Source organism: Coenobita brevimanus, chromosome 5 (assembly GCF_032717465.1).
Source record: "Coenobita brevimanus isolate Jiangsu-jjx chromosome 5, ASM3271746v2, whole genome shotgun sequence".
NCBI classification, from domain to species: domain Eukaryota; kingdom Metazoa; phylum Arthropoda; class Malacostraca; order Decapoda; family Coenobitidae; genus Coenobita; species Coenobita brevimanus.
In genome coordinates, this window is record NC_136958.1 from 7217894 (window position 1) to 7232980 (window position 15087).

Consider the following 15087-nt stretch of genomic DNA (forward strand, 5'->3'; position numbering starts at 1 on the left):
ATAAGTTTGTAAATGCTTGTCACTTAATGTAAAGCCACCAGAGGTGGAAAGAACAGTAATAAAAAGTATCAGAAATGATGGGAGGAAGAGAGGTGGGTAAACACAAAATGATAAAGGTGAAGGAAGAAGTAGGCAGCACTAAATCATGTAGACAGTAGTCACCACCACCTACCACTAAAACATCCAGTATACATATTCAGACACATTATCATGCAAATAAAGGAGGAATGCACTTTTCTTCCTACTCACTGACTAGATATCTCAAATCTCCCAGCCCAAAGATATATTCACTACCCCAGATTATTATTCAAGACTGTCGGGAACATGCTAAAATGCTTGCACTGTTTTATAAACCACAGTAAATCGTACAGAAATTAAAGAGCTGCTTAACTACTCTAGCCAACTATAGCTGCTGGAAAATAAGTACTGTAATTACAAATCTATCTTCATGATATACATAATGTATCTTCAGGACTAAACATTTTTCCCCATGTCATGGGCAAGTATCATTTTGCAATCTGGTAATGGCATAATACAGTAGTGTACTGCTCACAACTCAAATTTAACCAAACAATAGAGTAAAATTACTCATTCCATGGACTCTAGGTAATCCTTACAAGTTTATTGTATCATGTAATAAAAACCCATTAAAGGACTATTAAAATGTTATTGGTCTTTATCTTCACACACACACATCAATTGCAAACTGTGAAAGGACTGGAATGAGTACAAGGAAAAACCTATACTGAAGACATCTGCATTCACTACTTAAAGGAATTTCTATGGTAGCAGAAGTTAATCATGAACTTTGTCTTCTATAAACCTCCATATTAGATTTTGTACCATCATAGCTGTCAAACTCACACTGTCACAACAGTAGTGATGCATGACTACATTTATACATAAAGCAACAACTTTCATGCGGTATTTTGTTCAGTAAAACCTACAAGGCTTCCATTTAATGACAACTGAAACAGCACTCTGAACTGTTGGAACACTTGTGTGCATTCTGTGCAATGAGTGATTAAAATTTTTTTCAGAATGCATTGTGTGTGACGTTGTATTGTGTAGTCAAATACACTACTGAAGTCCATACATTTCTCCTGCCTCTCATTCACTGATGGAGCCACAGGTACTTTTTTATGATGCCGTAGACTGAAGTGCAGAGTATTATCCATCTGTGGGTGATAACATGTATCTTTGTCCACTACATCTCATTCAAACATCTACAAATCCAGTAATGAGAGAAAGAGGCAGAAGTGAACAGCCTTTTACATCTGACTGTACCAAGCCTACCAGCTCTTGTGTATCCTGTGACTACAGTTAGCATCGCAAAAATACTGGTGGACTTGATCTTGTCACCATTATTACACACTTGTTAATGAAATAGTTTAAATTTTCCTTTGGTTATGATACTGCCACAACAAGGAACAATAATAAATGCTAAGAATAATGACTGCTAATGAATTTGTGCACTGCTCTGTTTTTCTGTGGCTGCCCATATATATGTCAACTGATAAAGCTTACAATAGTGCATTTTGGAATGCTAATACATACCACTACAGACCAAAATCTGTACTATAACAGGCTTATGCTGTCAGAACTATATATCACCAGTGCATTTACTAATCAATTAACCTCATGCTCCTTCAGTGTGTTTCTTTAATAAACAGGTACGAGAATATTCATTTTTAAAGACTGAACATCGTCGTATCGTTTCACATAGTTTATAATGGCTCCAACAAGCTTACATACGTCGGCGTAGCAGCACTCCACATTGTTCAAACTCTGCCAGCCTCCCTATTTCTGTCTTGAGCTCTTGCATAATGGCATCCTATAGAGCCATGGGGTTTTACAATACCATATACCATATTAAAGACATGTGGTGTTTTTAAAACCTGCAAGTGTTTCACAGACACACATGGCGGTAGAAACACTATGTTATATATGTTAGGTAATACTTCCATTTGTTCAGATTATAAACTTGCTTAAAGAATTTTGGTCTACAAATACAAAAACCTACACTGTATTACCATTTACCAATCACCAAACGATTCGAAAAGAAATATACACAACACTTAACTCCTCACACACAGTGGTGCTCTACATGTATGTGAAATTAAATCTGAAAAGAAAAGAAAAAAACAGTTACCAGACATGCTAATAAAAATGTACAGAGTTTTTTCACACTTTCCATTTACAATCGAGTACAGAGCAACCTTGCTATATGATCGAGTTACATTACTGGAAAAAAGCCTGGATAACAATCAACAGTGTGCTGAGCTTAGAGACTGTATATGCAAAAATGGTCATTAATTAACATCATATTAGTGAACAATCACATAACAAAAGCTCATACAGTGAGGTTGACCTGTATATGTTTTCAGTATGTGCCAATTAACTGTCATTCCCAGTTTAAATGATAAAGTACAGTTAGTCCTTGTTTCATGTTGTTTTAAATAATAAGCTGCTAATGACCCAACATCTTTTCTTAACTTAAAAACTGTTTGTGATTCATCATAAGGATGATTTGAAGTCATAAATAAGTGGTTTCTAGTACATTTAATGATATTAATCACAAACCAGAAGCCTGTCTTACTTAAGGCTGTTCCATCAGCAGAATATCACTTGTACATATCCTATAATTTAGCCCCTTCAAGTTGATGACGTGTTTTTCATTTGTTCGTGGTACACACTGACAGGAAGTGGGGATGGATGCTTTCAAGTGATGAATGTGATGGCACCGATATAATCAGATGGCTCAACAGCCTGGTTGTACACATGTCCATCAACAGCTTCCCTGTCCCCTAAATGGAGGATGGTGGACTGCAGTAGAAGGGTAACTCAAGTCTGCAGTCCACTGGGTTCACAATCCAGATGAACCTGGGGCTACAACATCTTGTACTACAGTAAACATGTACAATTTTATACAGCTTTTAGGGGCACTTCCATATTGGAGATGTTAGAGAAAGACCATAATTACCCCTTCAATATATGAGGTTCCCCCAAAGCTGAATATAACTGTCTGCAGGTGGCAAGAAAAAAATAAAATGCCATCAGTTTAAGAGGACTGTAAGGTGAATAAAGCTAACTAGAAGAGTATTTGTGAGTAAGGTGGATGGGAAGAGAAGGAGAGGAGACCAAAGATGAGATGGAGGGATGGAGTGGAGAGATTGATGAGAGAGGGAGGTGTGGCAGAGGAGAGGGCAATGTCAAGGAAATTATCTGTGACCACCCCTCATGGGATTAAGGTATCTGGCAATAAATAGACAGATGTAAGACAGGACCAACTACAAACCATAAATACAATAATGGCTCACCTGCACAAAGCTTGCGGCAGTGATGAGATGATTGGTCCATAGCCCTGAGAATTGTCATAAAGTTCAAACAGAGGTGCCGCAACCAGTTTGTAGTTCTTTGGTACTGCAAACAATGCTGTAAAATGAAAAATTATATCACTGTACACTCTGTCCATATTACTATAACACATATTATCTAGTAATTCTGTACATATTTATTAGGTTAGTTAGATGCATATGTGACAATGTAAGCCAAATGCCTACAAAACCAAATAACACGATATATTTTTTTCTCGCTGAGGATAACTTGTAAACTTAGAATTTTTGCAGGAGCACTCTTTCATGCCTGCCTTTATCTTAAGTATACCAGTTAGTGGTCTTATCTTCCTGGGAGAAACACGTATTGCTCTACTCAAGAATAGCACAGTCCAAATCAAGGATGCAGTTTGTTATCTTGGCACCAACAGGGGGCAGTAACATTATATCAAAATTCTAGTGAAATGGGTATACCTTACATCAATATATCTCCATGACGGTTTTGAAAAAAAATTACTCCCTTCATCCATCAATCATTCAATCCTTTCTTGCCCTATTAAAAGCATAGGGACCTGGGGCTAGGCTATTGTACTCAGCCCCAACATTTACGGAGAGGGTGACCAGCCTTGTTCACTCCTGTGTGGCATTATGTGAGCAATAAACCCCAATCAACCCCTGGAAATCCTTCAGGGTCCCATTGGTCGACATGCCTTAACCCACTGAACCACCAAGCATCACTTGCTTATCTATCTATCTATCTATAGCCCGACGCCCTAATCCCGCAAAGGGTGGCCGCAGACAAAACGCCTCCAAGTCACTCTGTCACCCACCATTTGACTCCCCTCCCCCCAACTCACCCCCCCCTCCCTCATATACCTCTCAACTCCATCCCTCCACCTCATCCTCGGTCTACCCCTCCCTCTCCCACCCTCCACCTCACCCACATACACCCTCTTAGTCAGTCTTTCACTCTCCATCCTCTCCACATGTCCAAACCACCTCAGTGTATTTCTCCTAATCTTTTCAACCACATCCACATCTACCCCACAACGTTCCTTCACTTCTTCATTCGTCAACCTGTCCCTCCATGTCACTCCACATGCTCCTCTCAAGTAACTCATTTCCACTGCTCTCACTCTTGACTTGTTCCCCTCTTGCAAGGTCCACGCCTCGCTTCCATACGTCAGGGTAGGGATCACAATACCATCATGCAGAGACTTCTTAACTTCCATACTCACCTCCCTATTTCTCATCACTGCTTTCAGCGTGCCAACAACCTTCCTTCCCTGCTGTACCCTTTCACGTACTTCATCCCCCAAAGTTCCATCCTTACTCATCACACTACCCAAGTACTTGAATGCACTCACATTCTCCATATCCTCACCATCCAACCTCACTGCACACTCTGTGACTTCATTCCTCTCAAACACCATAACTTTACTTTTGTTTACATTAACTTTCAGCTTCCTCCTCCTACACACTGTCCCAAATTCATTCACCAAACCTTGCAACTCCCATTCGTCTTCACTCAACAATACTGTATCATCAGCAAACAGCAACACCGGAAGCTTCCAAATCTCACCCTCATTCATTAGGGCCACCCCCACATCCACTGCCCTACCTTGTACCTCCTTTACGACCCCATCCATATATATATTAAACAGCCATGGAGACATTACACACCCCTGTTTCAGTCCCACATTGAGATCAAAGAACTCACTCAGCTCACAATCCACTCGCACCGTAGCCCTAGCTCCCTCGTACATACTCTTCACAGCACTCAACAATTTCCCCTCCACTCCATATATTCTTAATACCTTCCACATACCTTTCCTATCTATTCTGTCATAAGCTTTCTCCAAGTCCATGAAGGCAGCGTACACTTTCCTTCCCTTCTCTAGATACTTCTCCACTAAACATCTTAGAACAAATATCTGATCTACACACCCTTTTCCCTTCCTAAATCCCCCTTGTTCTTCTCCAACTAGCTCCTCTGTCATATGCCTAACCCTATCAATGATTATTCTACCATATATTTTACCAGTCACACTAAGAAGGCAAATACCCCTATGGTTACCACATACTTCTCTCTCCCCTTTTCCTTTGTACAGAGGAACAATTATACCTGATTTCCAGTCCTCTGGAACCCTTCCCTCTTCCCAAGCCAATCTACACAACTTCCATATCCACTCCACAACAATCTCACCCCCCATACCTAAGCATTTCACCACACACTCCATCAATTCCTGGGGCCTTTCCCAGCTTAATCTTCTTCATCGCTTCCACTACTTCCGACCTACTGATCTCTTCCTCCCTCCTCTCATCTCTTCTTCTCCCAGCCATTCCCCAACCACTTATACTCACACTGCTCTCACTCTCTACATTCAACAAATCCTCAAAGTGCTCCTTCCATCTCCTCAATTTCTCTCTCTTCTCCACCAACAATCTATTATTCCTATCTTTCACTCCCCTACTATTTCCCCTTTCACACTGCCTTACTTTCTTTACCTCCTTCCAAAACAATTTCTTACTCTCCCTCCATTTCACACTCAGATTCCTCCCAAACTCTTCATCCACTTTCTTCTTACTCTCCTTCACCAGTCTCTTAACCTCCCTTCTCCTGCTCACATATACCTCTCTCTTCTCTCTCTCATCTTCTCCCCTACCTCTACTCGCCAACCATTCACCATATGCCTTCTTCTTTTGTTCCACAGCTCGTTTCACCTCATCATTCCACCATGCTGTCCCTTGCACACCCTTGCATCTCCTCCTCACTCCACAGACCACCTCACACGCTGCGCTTATCTCTTCCGTGAATATCTTACATACACTTGCTTATGTAGCTAATAATTAACATGGTAAATGGCTTCCTGAGTTACAAGTAACCATTTGGCTTGTATATCGGTGCAGAGTCACCTGAAAGCAACACTACACTGAGTGAGAAAATGGCAGGTGAAATGAATGGAACATTTGGGCTGGTCTTTACCAAAGGCCTATTTTGTGTCACAAAGATGCCGGACCCAAAAATGGCCTTTGCCACTACGGTATATGGTACCCACAAACTGTTACGCCCCAAGGATGCACAGCGGAGAGAGATGGAACTTACATCCTTGAAAATAAAATGGACTGACCTTAACCACGGGTCATTATGTGCATCAGGCAAAACAACCAAATGCAGTCTGGCTCCTAAACAACATGCATAAGCTATGGGGCATGGCACGAGATTACACTAAAACCACTGTAGCCCTCTATTTAAGGGTGTTACAGAGCTGACACAATTATAATGATGATGATGCATTTACATACCTGGATGAGTAAGGACAGAAGTTTGGAGAGTGAAGTGCCTGAAAGGGTACAACAAAGTAGAGCGGTTGCTGGTTCTTTGAAAGCAGTGATAAGAAACAGGGAAGTGAGCATGGAAGTAAAAAAAAAGTCTGCATGACAGTACTGCGATACCAACTCTAACATGTGGAAGTGAAGCTTGGACCTCGTTGGATGGACATAAGTTAAGAGTGAGAGCAGTGAAAATGAGTTATTTGTGAGGAGCATGTGGAGTTACATGGAGACGGAGACTGACAAATGAAGAAGGAAGGAGCATTGTGGTGTGGATGTGGATGTGATAGAAAGCGTTAGAAGAAATACAATGAGGTGGTTTGGCCATGTACAGAGGATGGAGAGTGAGAGACTAATGAGGAGAGTGTATGAGGTGGAGGGGGGGGAGGGGGAGAAAAAAGGACGAGATGGAGAGATGGAGCAGGGAGGTATATGAGAGAGAGGGGTGTGAGCTGGGAGCAGGGCAGTGAATGGCAGGGGACTGGGCAAAGTGGAGGCGATTTGTTTGTGGCCACCCCTTACAGGATTAAGGCGTCTGGCAGTGGACACACAGATAGGCAGATGATGGCGGCAATCTTTTGTTTTGATGTAAAATTTATCTATCTGCCTATCAAACCCACCTTTCTCTCCCAGCTGGACTAGGAAGAGCTTCTTGTGCTCCTTTGGCTTGGTTATGTGTGATGGGATGTACGGATACTGTGGAGGCTCAAAGTTTGGTCGCCACCAGTTGCCTATTATGTCCTCAATGACCCACTCCTGCTTGACACCATCCTGCCGACCCAACGTCTCCGTCAGCAGTCGCTTTAGACCCTCAACTTCATCCTCATCAGTGTTTAGCTCACCGCCTGGCCTGTTGGGATGAATCCATTCAAGAAAATATAATATACAGTACTTTTTTTTTTTTTTTAACTGAATTAACACTCTCTGGCTCATATCCTGTACAGCTGGCCTCAAAGTCCTGTTGTCTCTCCTCTCTCATGGACTTCAAATACCAGTTTAGTAAAACTTTAATCCATAGACATCGGGCTATTTATACCACAGCCGTCCTCTCAGTAAGGATAATTTCCCCAAAATGGCCTGTTTTCAAACCTTAACCCCTCTGTGAGGCAATTCAGAATCCGCAGACATGCCCCGGGAGGCAAAAGTTTCGGGAAATTTGACATGTCATATTTTTATGATTTATGTGTTTGGGATGATGGATAATGATGAAATATCAATAAAAATAATAAAATAAATATATTTTACCTACCCATTACTGAAATTACAGCTGATGAAGCTGATGAATGCAGTATGGGTAATCCATGAGGATGCCGCAGAAAGTAAACAAACAACTTTTTTCTATCTGGTGTTTTCACTTATAGCTTGAACAGAACATTCTTTCCTTATTAGAAAAACTTATTTCTTGCTTCTGTGTACAATTATTTTCAAAACAGAACTTGTTTCCATATTCAAAAAATTGTAATTTCAACTTCTGAACTTTACTAATGCTACCAGTAATTAGAACAGAACTTATTTCCTCTCATTCAACAAAACTTTTCTTCTTCTTATAGTTTGAACAGAACATTCTTTTCTTATTAGAAAAACTTATTTCTTGTACCAAATAATCAAGAATTTCACCATCAAAAAACAGGAGAAAATACTCCATTTCAGAACTGTTTTTGTCTACTCCAGCAGCCCTTGTCACTCCACTGTGAGTTGCATCAAATCTATAGCAATTTGGTATGAATCTATCACCATTTGCCCAGATAAACCCAGATCCACCAGCACTACCAATACCACCAGGCCTACGGGGAGGGTCACACACCCTGGGATCATCATCATCATCACTTAGGTCTGAATCATCATCACTCTCGTCACTCACGGGAATAAATCCATCACTGTCACTGTCTGCCATCCCCTCACTGTCACTACCACTCTCCTGTGCCATCCCCTCACTGTCACTACCACTCTCCTGGTCATCACTATCGTACTCCAAACCTGGCGATAACTTACGTTTCACGCCAGCACTACTCACTGATACCCCTGAGGTTGACGGAGTTTGTGTATCACTGTCGGAAAATCCTTCAAAATCGGTGATGTCATGCACTTCCCTCTCTTCATCAAGTCTACTAGTCACTTCAGAGTTCTGCAAATTGCTGTCCGGTTCTGCCATCTCATCTGAATACTGTGCTGAGGGCGAAAAGTGAAGACTTCCCTCTAACTCCACGCTACGCACAATCGCGCTGCCTAACCTCCGCGCGTTGCAGACGTGAAAAAAAAATCGGTCACACGTACTGTTATTACAGCATATTTTTGAAGGATTTTAGGCATATATTTGTTTGTAGAAAATTATCTTATGGTTTATGAGTCATTTTTAGGTAATTATTTGAGCATAAAATGCGAAAATAAAAAAAAAATCCACCCTAAAACCCGGTACATTTGTACCAGCAGGTTTGTTTACATATGACGTCAGAGCCCAGACCCCTCTGAGTGCAACGTGGAAGGTTGGGGGTATCAAACGATGCCACCCGTTGCCTGAGGCTCTTTTACTCAAAAGTCCCGACCCGGAATCCATCAAGAGAACCCGTCTTAAGACCCGACCCGGACTTAAAGGGTTAATAGCTCGGAAAGTACAGGCAAATACCAATTTATGATACCCCTATATGCGATACCATACCCCAGATTAGTGATGGGGTAGAAATACCACCCTACCCCGCCTGACGATGGCCGAGCCCCAGTTTAACGATGGGTCTGTCAAATCTCCTGGTACCATCACACCAACTCGTCAGGCTTCCCCCAACCTTCTGACCCTCCCCCACGTGATGGAGTTTGAGGGCTTTGAGGAGGATGAGTGAGTGCTGGGGAGCATTATATGTCCCCTAGCCTGGGGGGGAATAGCAACGGTGACAATCAGGACCTGTGTCACTTTCATCCATATTTACCAGTAGTTTTTCCATCTTTATTGAATATTTTTTGAATGACGAAGGTGGTCAGGAACCTAACTCCCTCATTTCTTAACAATCTTATGGGAAAAATTATTCACCCATTTTTTATGGTAAGCATCCCTGTCAAACAGTGGGGGAGAGGCTTACTTAAATTTCCTTTCAGGTGAAGAACATACTTTTTCATTTACTCCTGCTGCTGCCATTTGACTTCCATCCAACTTAAGGCAGCACCTTAGTAATAAAGGGGTTAATGAAGGCAATATCAAACCTCTTCAGTTTAAAAAAATCAAAGTTAAAGCAGTATTAATTCAGTGGGAATGAGAATGATTATAATGTTTTTACTCTAACTTGGCTTAAAACTGCCATCTCTTAATCTTCAATTCTGAGCTGCAACAATAGATAAGCACAGATTATACAGTTATGCTAATCATTACGAAACACTACGGAATGGACATAAGGCAGTAGCACTGTCTTTCTGCTACCTAGTTGTGTAAACTACGTAGCAAAAGGATGAAAATCTGGGCCAAATTAATGTACGAGGCAAATTACGGATAATAAAAGATTGCTGCACTACCTTTTTCTTATGATGCAGATATTGTGATCCTTCACATTTTCAGCCTCAATCATCTGCATTAACCAAAAGGAAATACAATAAAAATTCAGCCTGAGGGCCTTAATTTTCCTTTATACCTGCTGTTACTAAATAATTTCATCTAGTTAAAAAAAAAAAAGGGGGGGGGGGGGAGGGCTGAAAGATTTAATACGATGAGGCTAAGAGACAAAACTACAAAACTGTGGAAAGTGGGGTTGGTATTAAATAGTGAAGGGTATAGTATTTCAAACTGATGTACTGTAAATAGGCTCCCTAGATGAGGCTGTTCCATGGTAATTATCAACAGGATCCTTGCACCTTGGTTTAGAGGTCTGGGAATGTCTGAAAAGTGTGGTCCACACTTAACCTCTTATATCTGGGCAACATCCTTTTTAGTTCACTCTAGCTGCTACCATGCAATTTTATTCATCTTATATTATAAAATGGTCTCTCAAACTGAAGGGACTTATTAAGGCTAAGTCTGACCCATCCACTTGAAATGTCTTCCAAGCAAAGTAAACTAATAAGTAAATAAATAAATCCATGAGTTCAATGGGTTAATGTCTTGGAAGGCTGCAGACAAAAAGCTATTCTAGGTAGAATGACTTTATGTGAGACATGCTTCTGGTTCAATGCTAGGGTAAAATCTACATTTCAAATGTCCCTGCTCAAATATGCATGCATTCCGATGCAATGTTCCAAAACTCCCATCCCTCAAATTAGTTAAATGTAGCAGTCAACTAGTTGTTAAAATGACCTGCTATCATGTTTAATTCCCATGGATATGCAACAAGTACATCTTAGTAATATTTATACCACAGTAAGGAAAAGAAGTCTGAATCTAAATGCATGCACACTAGAGTAGCTGTCTGAAATAGTGAGTTTGCCCTACTGGGTTTGCACAAAAAAAACACATTTCTAGGGGGGGGGGGAACGTTATGTGAAAAATAGGCATTAAATTCTGTACCAAGTTGGCAATTCAATGATGAAACAACTTTAAATGAACACTAGCTGCATGTCATTATTTACAGTACCCTAGTTTTAGGAGAGGACCATTTCAAACACAGACAATCTCCAAACAGTTGGTGCTGTCAAGCAGAAGGTAAGAATGGCAACATCCAGTCCCATTTAATCCCTTTGAAGTGTACAGCCAAAGACAGCTACTGTGGACCAGACCATTTAAAGGCTGATGACCAGCCTACTTCCCTTGGTACTGGAAAAAACTCCTGTTACTTTTAGGGATCAAACCTATAGAAGGCCATGATTCCAACTGGTGTTGCAACCATTAGACCATCAGGTGCCCAAGCATGTGTCCAATATCATTAATGAGTATGATATCATTTATAAAGACTCCAACTTGCTTGTATGCACCTAAAGGTAGCTCTCCATGCTGCTCAATCTCTGGCAGCCTCCCTGTTCAGTCCCTTACCCTCTACGACTTTGTCCCAGGTCTTTATTGGTTTGCCACTCGCAACCCTGACCCCAACATTAGCACTTCTCACTTTCTGCACCTCATTATCATCCTCTTGTATTAATGTCAAAATGAAGACATGTGAAGGCTTGTAGCAGGTAGGAGGACTGCCAGGTCTCGAGAAACAGATTGGGATATCTGTGCCCAATATCAGACACATAAAATAAATTTCCATTAGAGAAATCTCAAAGTAGTTACTCACAGTTTGAAGAAGGTGGTGCCCAACTGGAGGAGGAGGACGTGGGGAAGGCCATGTTCGTGCACCAGCAGAACAGCTTCCACACTTCTCCGCATCCCAATCTTGTCAAACTCTTCGCGCATCCTCTGGAATCTGGCAGGCACACTGGGATCCCTCTCAAAAAGTGGGTCTTTGGTACCAAAAGTGTAGTTTGTCAAGGGGTACCTGTTGGGATTAACAACTATAGTCATTTCAGCTGGTTAGGTTATTTAGTTTGGATTAGGTTAGTAGGAGCAAAACAACTGGTGATGACATGCCTTATATCTACTTGGGTAAGAATAGGTAGCTATCTGCTGAGGTGTGTGTGTAAAATTGGCGGGGTTGTACAGACTAACTGTACATCTTCAAAATTATGCATTTCCACAACTTCCTGAAATGATTAGTGATAATTAAATACAATACATCAAAAACGGAAATGGATATGATACAGAGTCCTCCTGCAATTACACTGTGACTTTCAGAAAATGAATGAATAGCGCTAAACGAGAAGTGGTGCCAAGGCACAGCAAACCCGTACCCAGCAGTCATTTTAGTGCTGACATATGAACACAACAGAATGCAGTATCTAGTCAAAGATGTTACATATCTAATTTGGAGTAAATGGGTGAAAAGTGATGATTTTATGTCCATCCGAAATTTTAGGCCCGACCCACCTGGCACTGACCCCCCTACCGCTAACTGGAGGGTGACCTCCCTGATGTATATAATAAGGCAAGTTATAGGATGCAGATTTGAAAGATGCACGTTTAGGTCTTGGTTACATGTCAACATGAATTTGAAAGGAGTAAAGGCAAAAAAAAGGACTTCTTACCCTTACCATGTCAACATGAATTTGAAAGGAGTTAAGGAGAAAAAAATGATTTCTTACCCCCCCTCTTTTTTTTTTATACATTTTTTGGGCCTACAGCCTATGCCTTGGCCCAATTTGGCCCCAAATTTAATCAGGTAATCAAAAGGTTGTAACCCATCATCCCTGAAATTTTAGTCAAAATCACACCAATAGTTTTTGCTTAAGGTTGTTAACAGACAAACAAACAGGCAAACCAAGTGAAAACAATACCCGTCCCCGAGCCCCTCTGGAGCCTTTCCAGATTATCTATTGTAATGAGTTTTTCACAGGGTAATTGGTACCTCTCCTCGGTTACCATAACTACTGTGGACTTTTTAAAACTTACCTCAGAATGCTGATATTTAGGATTTTCAATACGTAAATATTCCTTCGACATCGCCCTACTGAACGTTCCTAATGCACATTTTTAAATTTTAAAGCCAGATATATATCAAACGCTGCGAACACGTTTTACTTTTGGTGCAATTTCCACATGGTGTGTCCATGATCTTCAATATGACTACCTTATACTTTTCTTTTTTCTTTTTTTTCCCTGTTAGTTGAAGTTCTTAGTTGAATTTTGTCCTAATGGGTTTTGGATCTTCAATGTAATATTTCATGGCAATCCCACTTTCGGGGGTAGTTTGGTTTGGCTAAGAAGGCTCAGGTTGGGGTAGGTTAGGTTAAATGTATGGGAGTCTAGGGAATCACAGCCCCCCCAAGTTAGCTTAGGTTTGGTTAAATCGCTAAGTTTTCCAAAGCTTTGACAAGATTATTAGTGTTTTCTTCTGCACATATGTGAGTATGTTTGATATACTGACCCTTCCAGTCGGAGTGATGGTTGGTAACACAAGCAGCCGGAGAGATTGCTGATAAACACAAGACATGGGTGACCTGGCCGCTTCTTTAAATACCAAAATATAGGTACATTTTGTCTTTTCCTAATCACTTCCTGCAGTCACACCTTTCCAGTTATGTAACTGCTGCATCTGTACCAAAATTACTTACCTTGAATAATGAATTTATTATAACATACGTGGAATCGGTGCACCTGTTTCATAAACAATTACCATTTAATTTTATCAAATGGACTTGACTGAAAAGCCTATTCTGATGATGCCCTGTTAAGTGTAACTGTACCCAAGCCACTGGAAAACCTCCATTTCATGCTCACCTCACTGTGCAGGCAATACTGAAATTTATCTCTTACTACTGTCAAGCAACATTATTCCAACTTAATATTAGCTGCACATGCTTTGGTTTGCAGTATTTGTTCAAGAAACTATATCCAAAACATGCTAAAGCTTGGTTAATACCCAAACTCATTTCATAATCTACACAAGCAAAATTAAGAGAGTTTTCGCTGAAAAAATACAGGTACTCATTACTGACTTTTAACCTTCAACGCTGTCTAATATTACTTAATACTTTGTACCATTATTTCATGCGGCAAAATACAGTATTTCCATTGCATAAATTGTTACTATTCTGGCGGTCATTTTGAAGGCCATAGCAAATCAAGGTTTCCTGTGGAACACTAATACTTATGGACCCCAAATTACTCGTTACTTACAAGCTAATAGTTCTGTTTAATGTTGAAGACGGATTGCCATTGTATTTGGCACCATAAGATGCAGGTGTAGCGTTTTTTGGCCATCCCGTGTTGGCTCCTGCTCCTCGCTTTTGGGTCGCCATATTGTAAACAGAGGAAGCCGCAAATAACGCCGCTCATTGGTCAATTCTCATCACAACAAAGACGCCCATTGGTTCACTGTAAGCGTCGGTAAAACACTTTTTAAAATAAAAAAACAATACATCTTTTTTAATAGTTATTTGTTTATTTTCCGGTAGCATACTTTCTTATACAAAACTGGTAATTTACAGCGAAACCTTTACTTCATAAGTTTAGTGTAATATCTCATATACCAAGGTACTATTCTTTACTGAAATACTAGATATCATAGAAAAACTATAATTTTCCTTATATGAATTATAACTTCAGTCTACTATAAATTAATACGTAACTTAGCACTACGCTAAACCATGTAAGTGATTATTGTTACACGTATATCTGCGAGTATTTTCTACATTCGTGGCAGAGAATAAACAAATTTCATCATACTGACTCCTATTGCATTTTATGCTACTAGTTTATACGGTTCTTTTACCAATATCAAATGTAACAACCACGTGACACGCTTGAATTCAAGCGAACGTCAACGCTGTAGTAAGGAAAGTCGGAAATGTAAGAAGAAACAAGTGTTGATGTGTTAAACTGGCGTCACTCAGATTAATGTGAGTATGTAGACTGAAGTGATAGTAGGCTAACCTGTAGTTTGGTTAACTTTGCCTTCCATTGATACTG

At 40.5% G+C, this 15087-nt stretch overlaps 1 protein-coding gene across 1 annotated transcript; it reads right to left on the reverse strand.

Annotated features, from left to right (window-relative positions):
- Positions 1 to 55: 55 nt before the first annotated feature.
- On the reverse strand, positions 56 to 14417 carry Cpsf5 (cleavage and polyadenylation specificity factor subunit 5). Its single transcript, XM_080270951.1, has 5 exons — positions 14296 to 14417; positions 11858 to 12058; positions 7289 to 7518; positions 3321 to 3435; positions 56 to 2125 (listed from the first exon to the last, which is right to left on the reverse strand). Exons 1-5 carry the CDS (start codon positions 14415 to 14417, stop codon positions 2104 to 2106), a joined length of 690 nt encoding a protein of 229 aa, XP_080127077.1. The 3' UTR covers positions 56 to 2103.
- Positions 14418 to 15087: the final 670 nt, after the last annotated feature.

What these genes read in the sequence shown, in the direction of transcription:
- Cpsf5 (XM_080270951.1), bottom strand. Translation starts at nt 14,417, where the DNA reads ATGGCGACCCAAAAGCGAGGAGCAGGAGCCAACACGGGATGGCCAAAA. An exon ending in GGCACCACCTTCTTCAAACT is followed by an intron (nt 7,519 to 11,857) that starts GTGAGTAACTAC and finishes TCATCCCAACAG; the next exon opens with GCCAGGCGGTGAGCTAAACA. An exon ending in CTGCCGCAAGCTTTGTGCAG is followed by an intron (nt 2,126 to 3,320) that starts GTGAGCCATTAT and finishes TTTTCTTTTCAG; the next exon opens with ATTTAATTTCACATACATGT.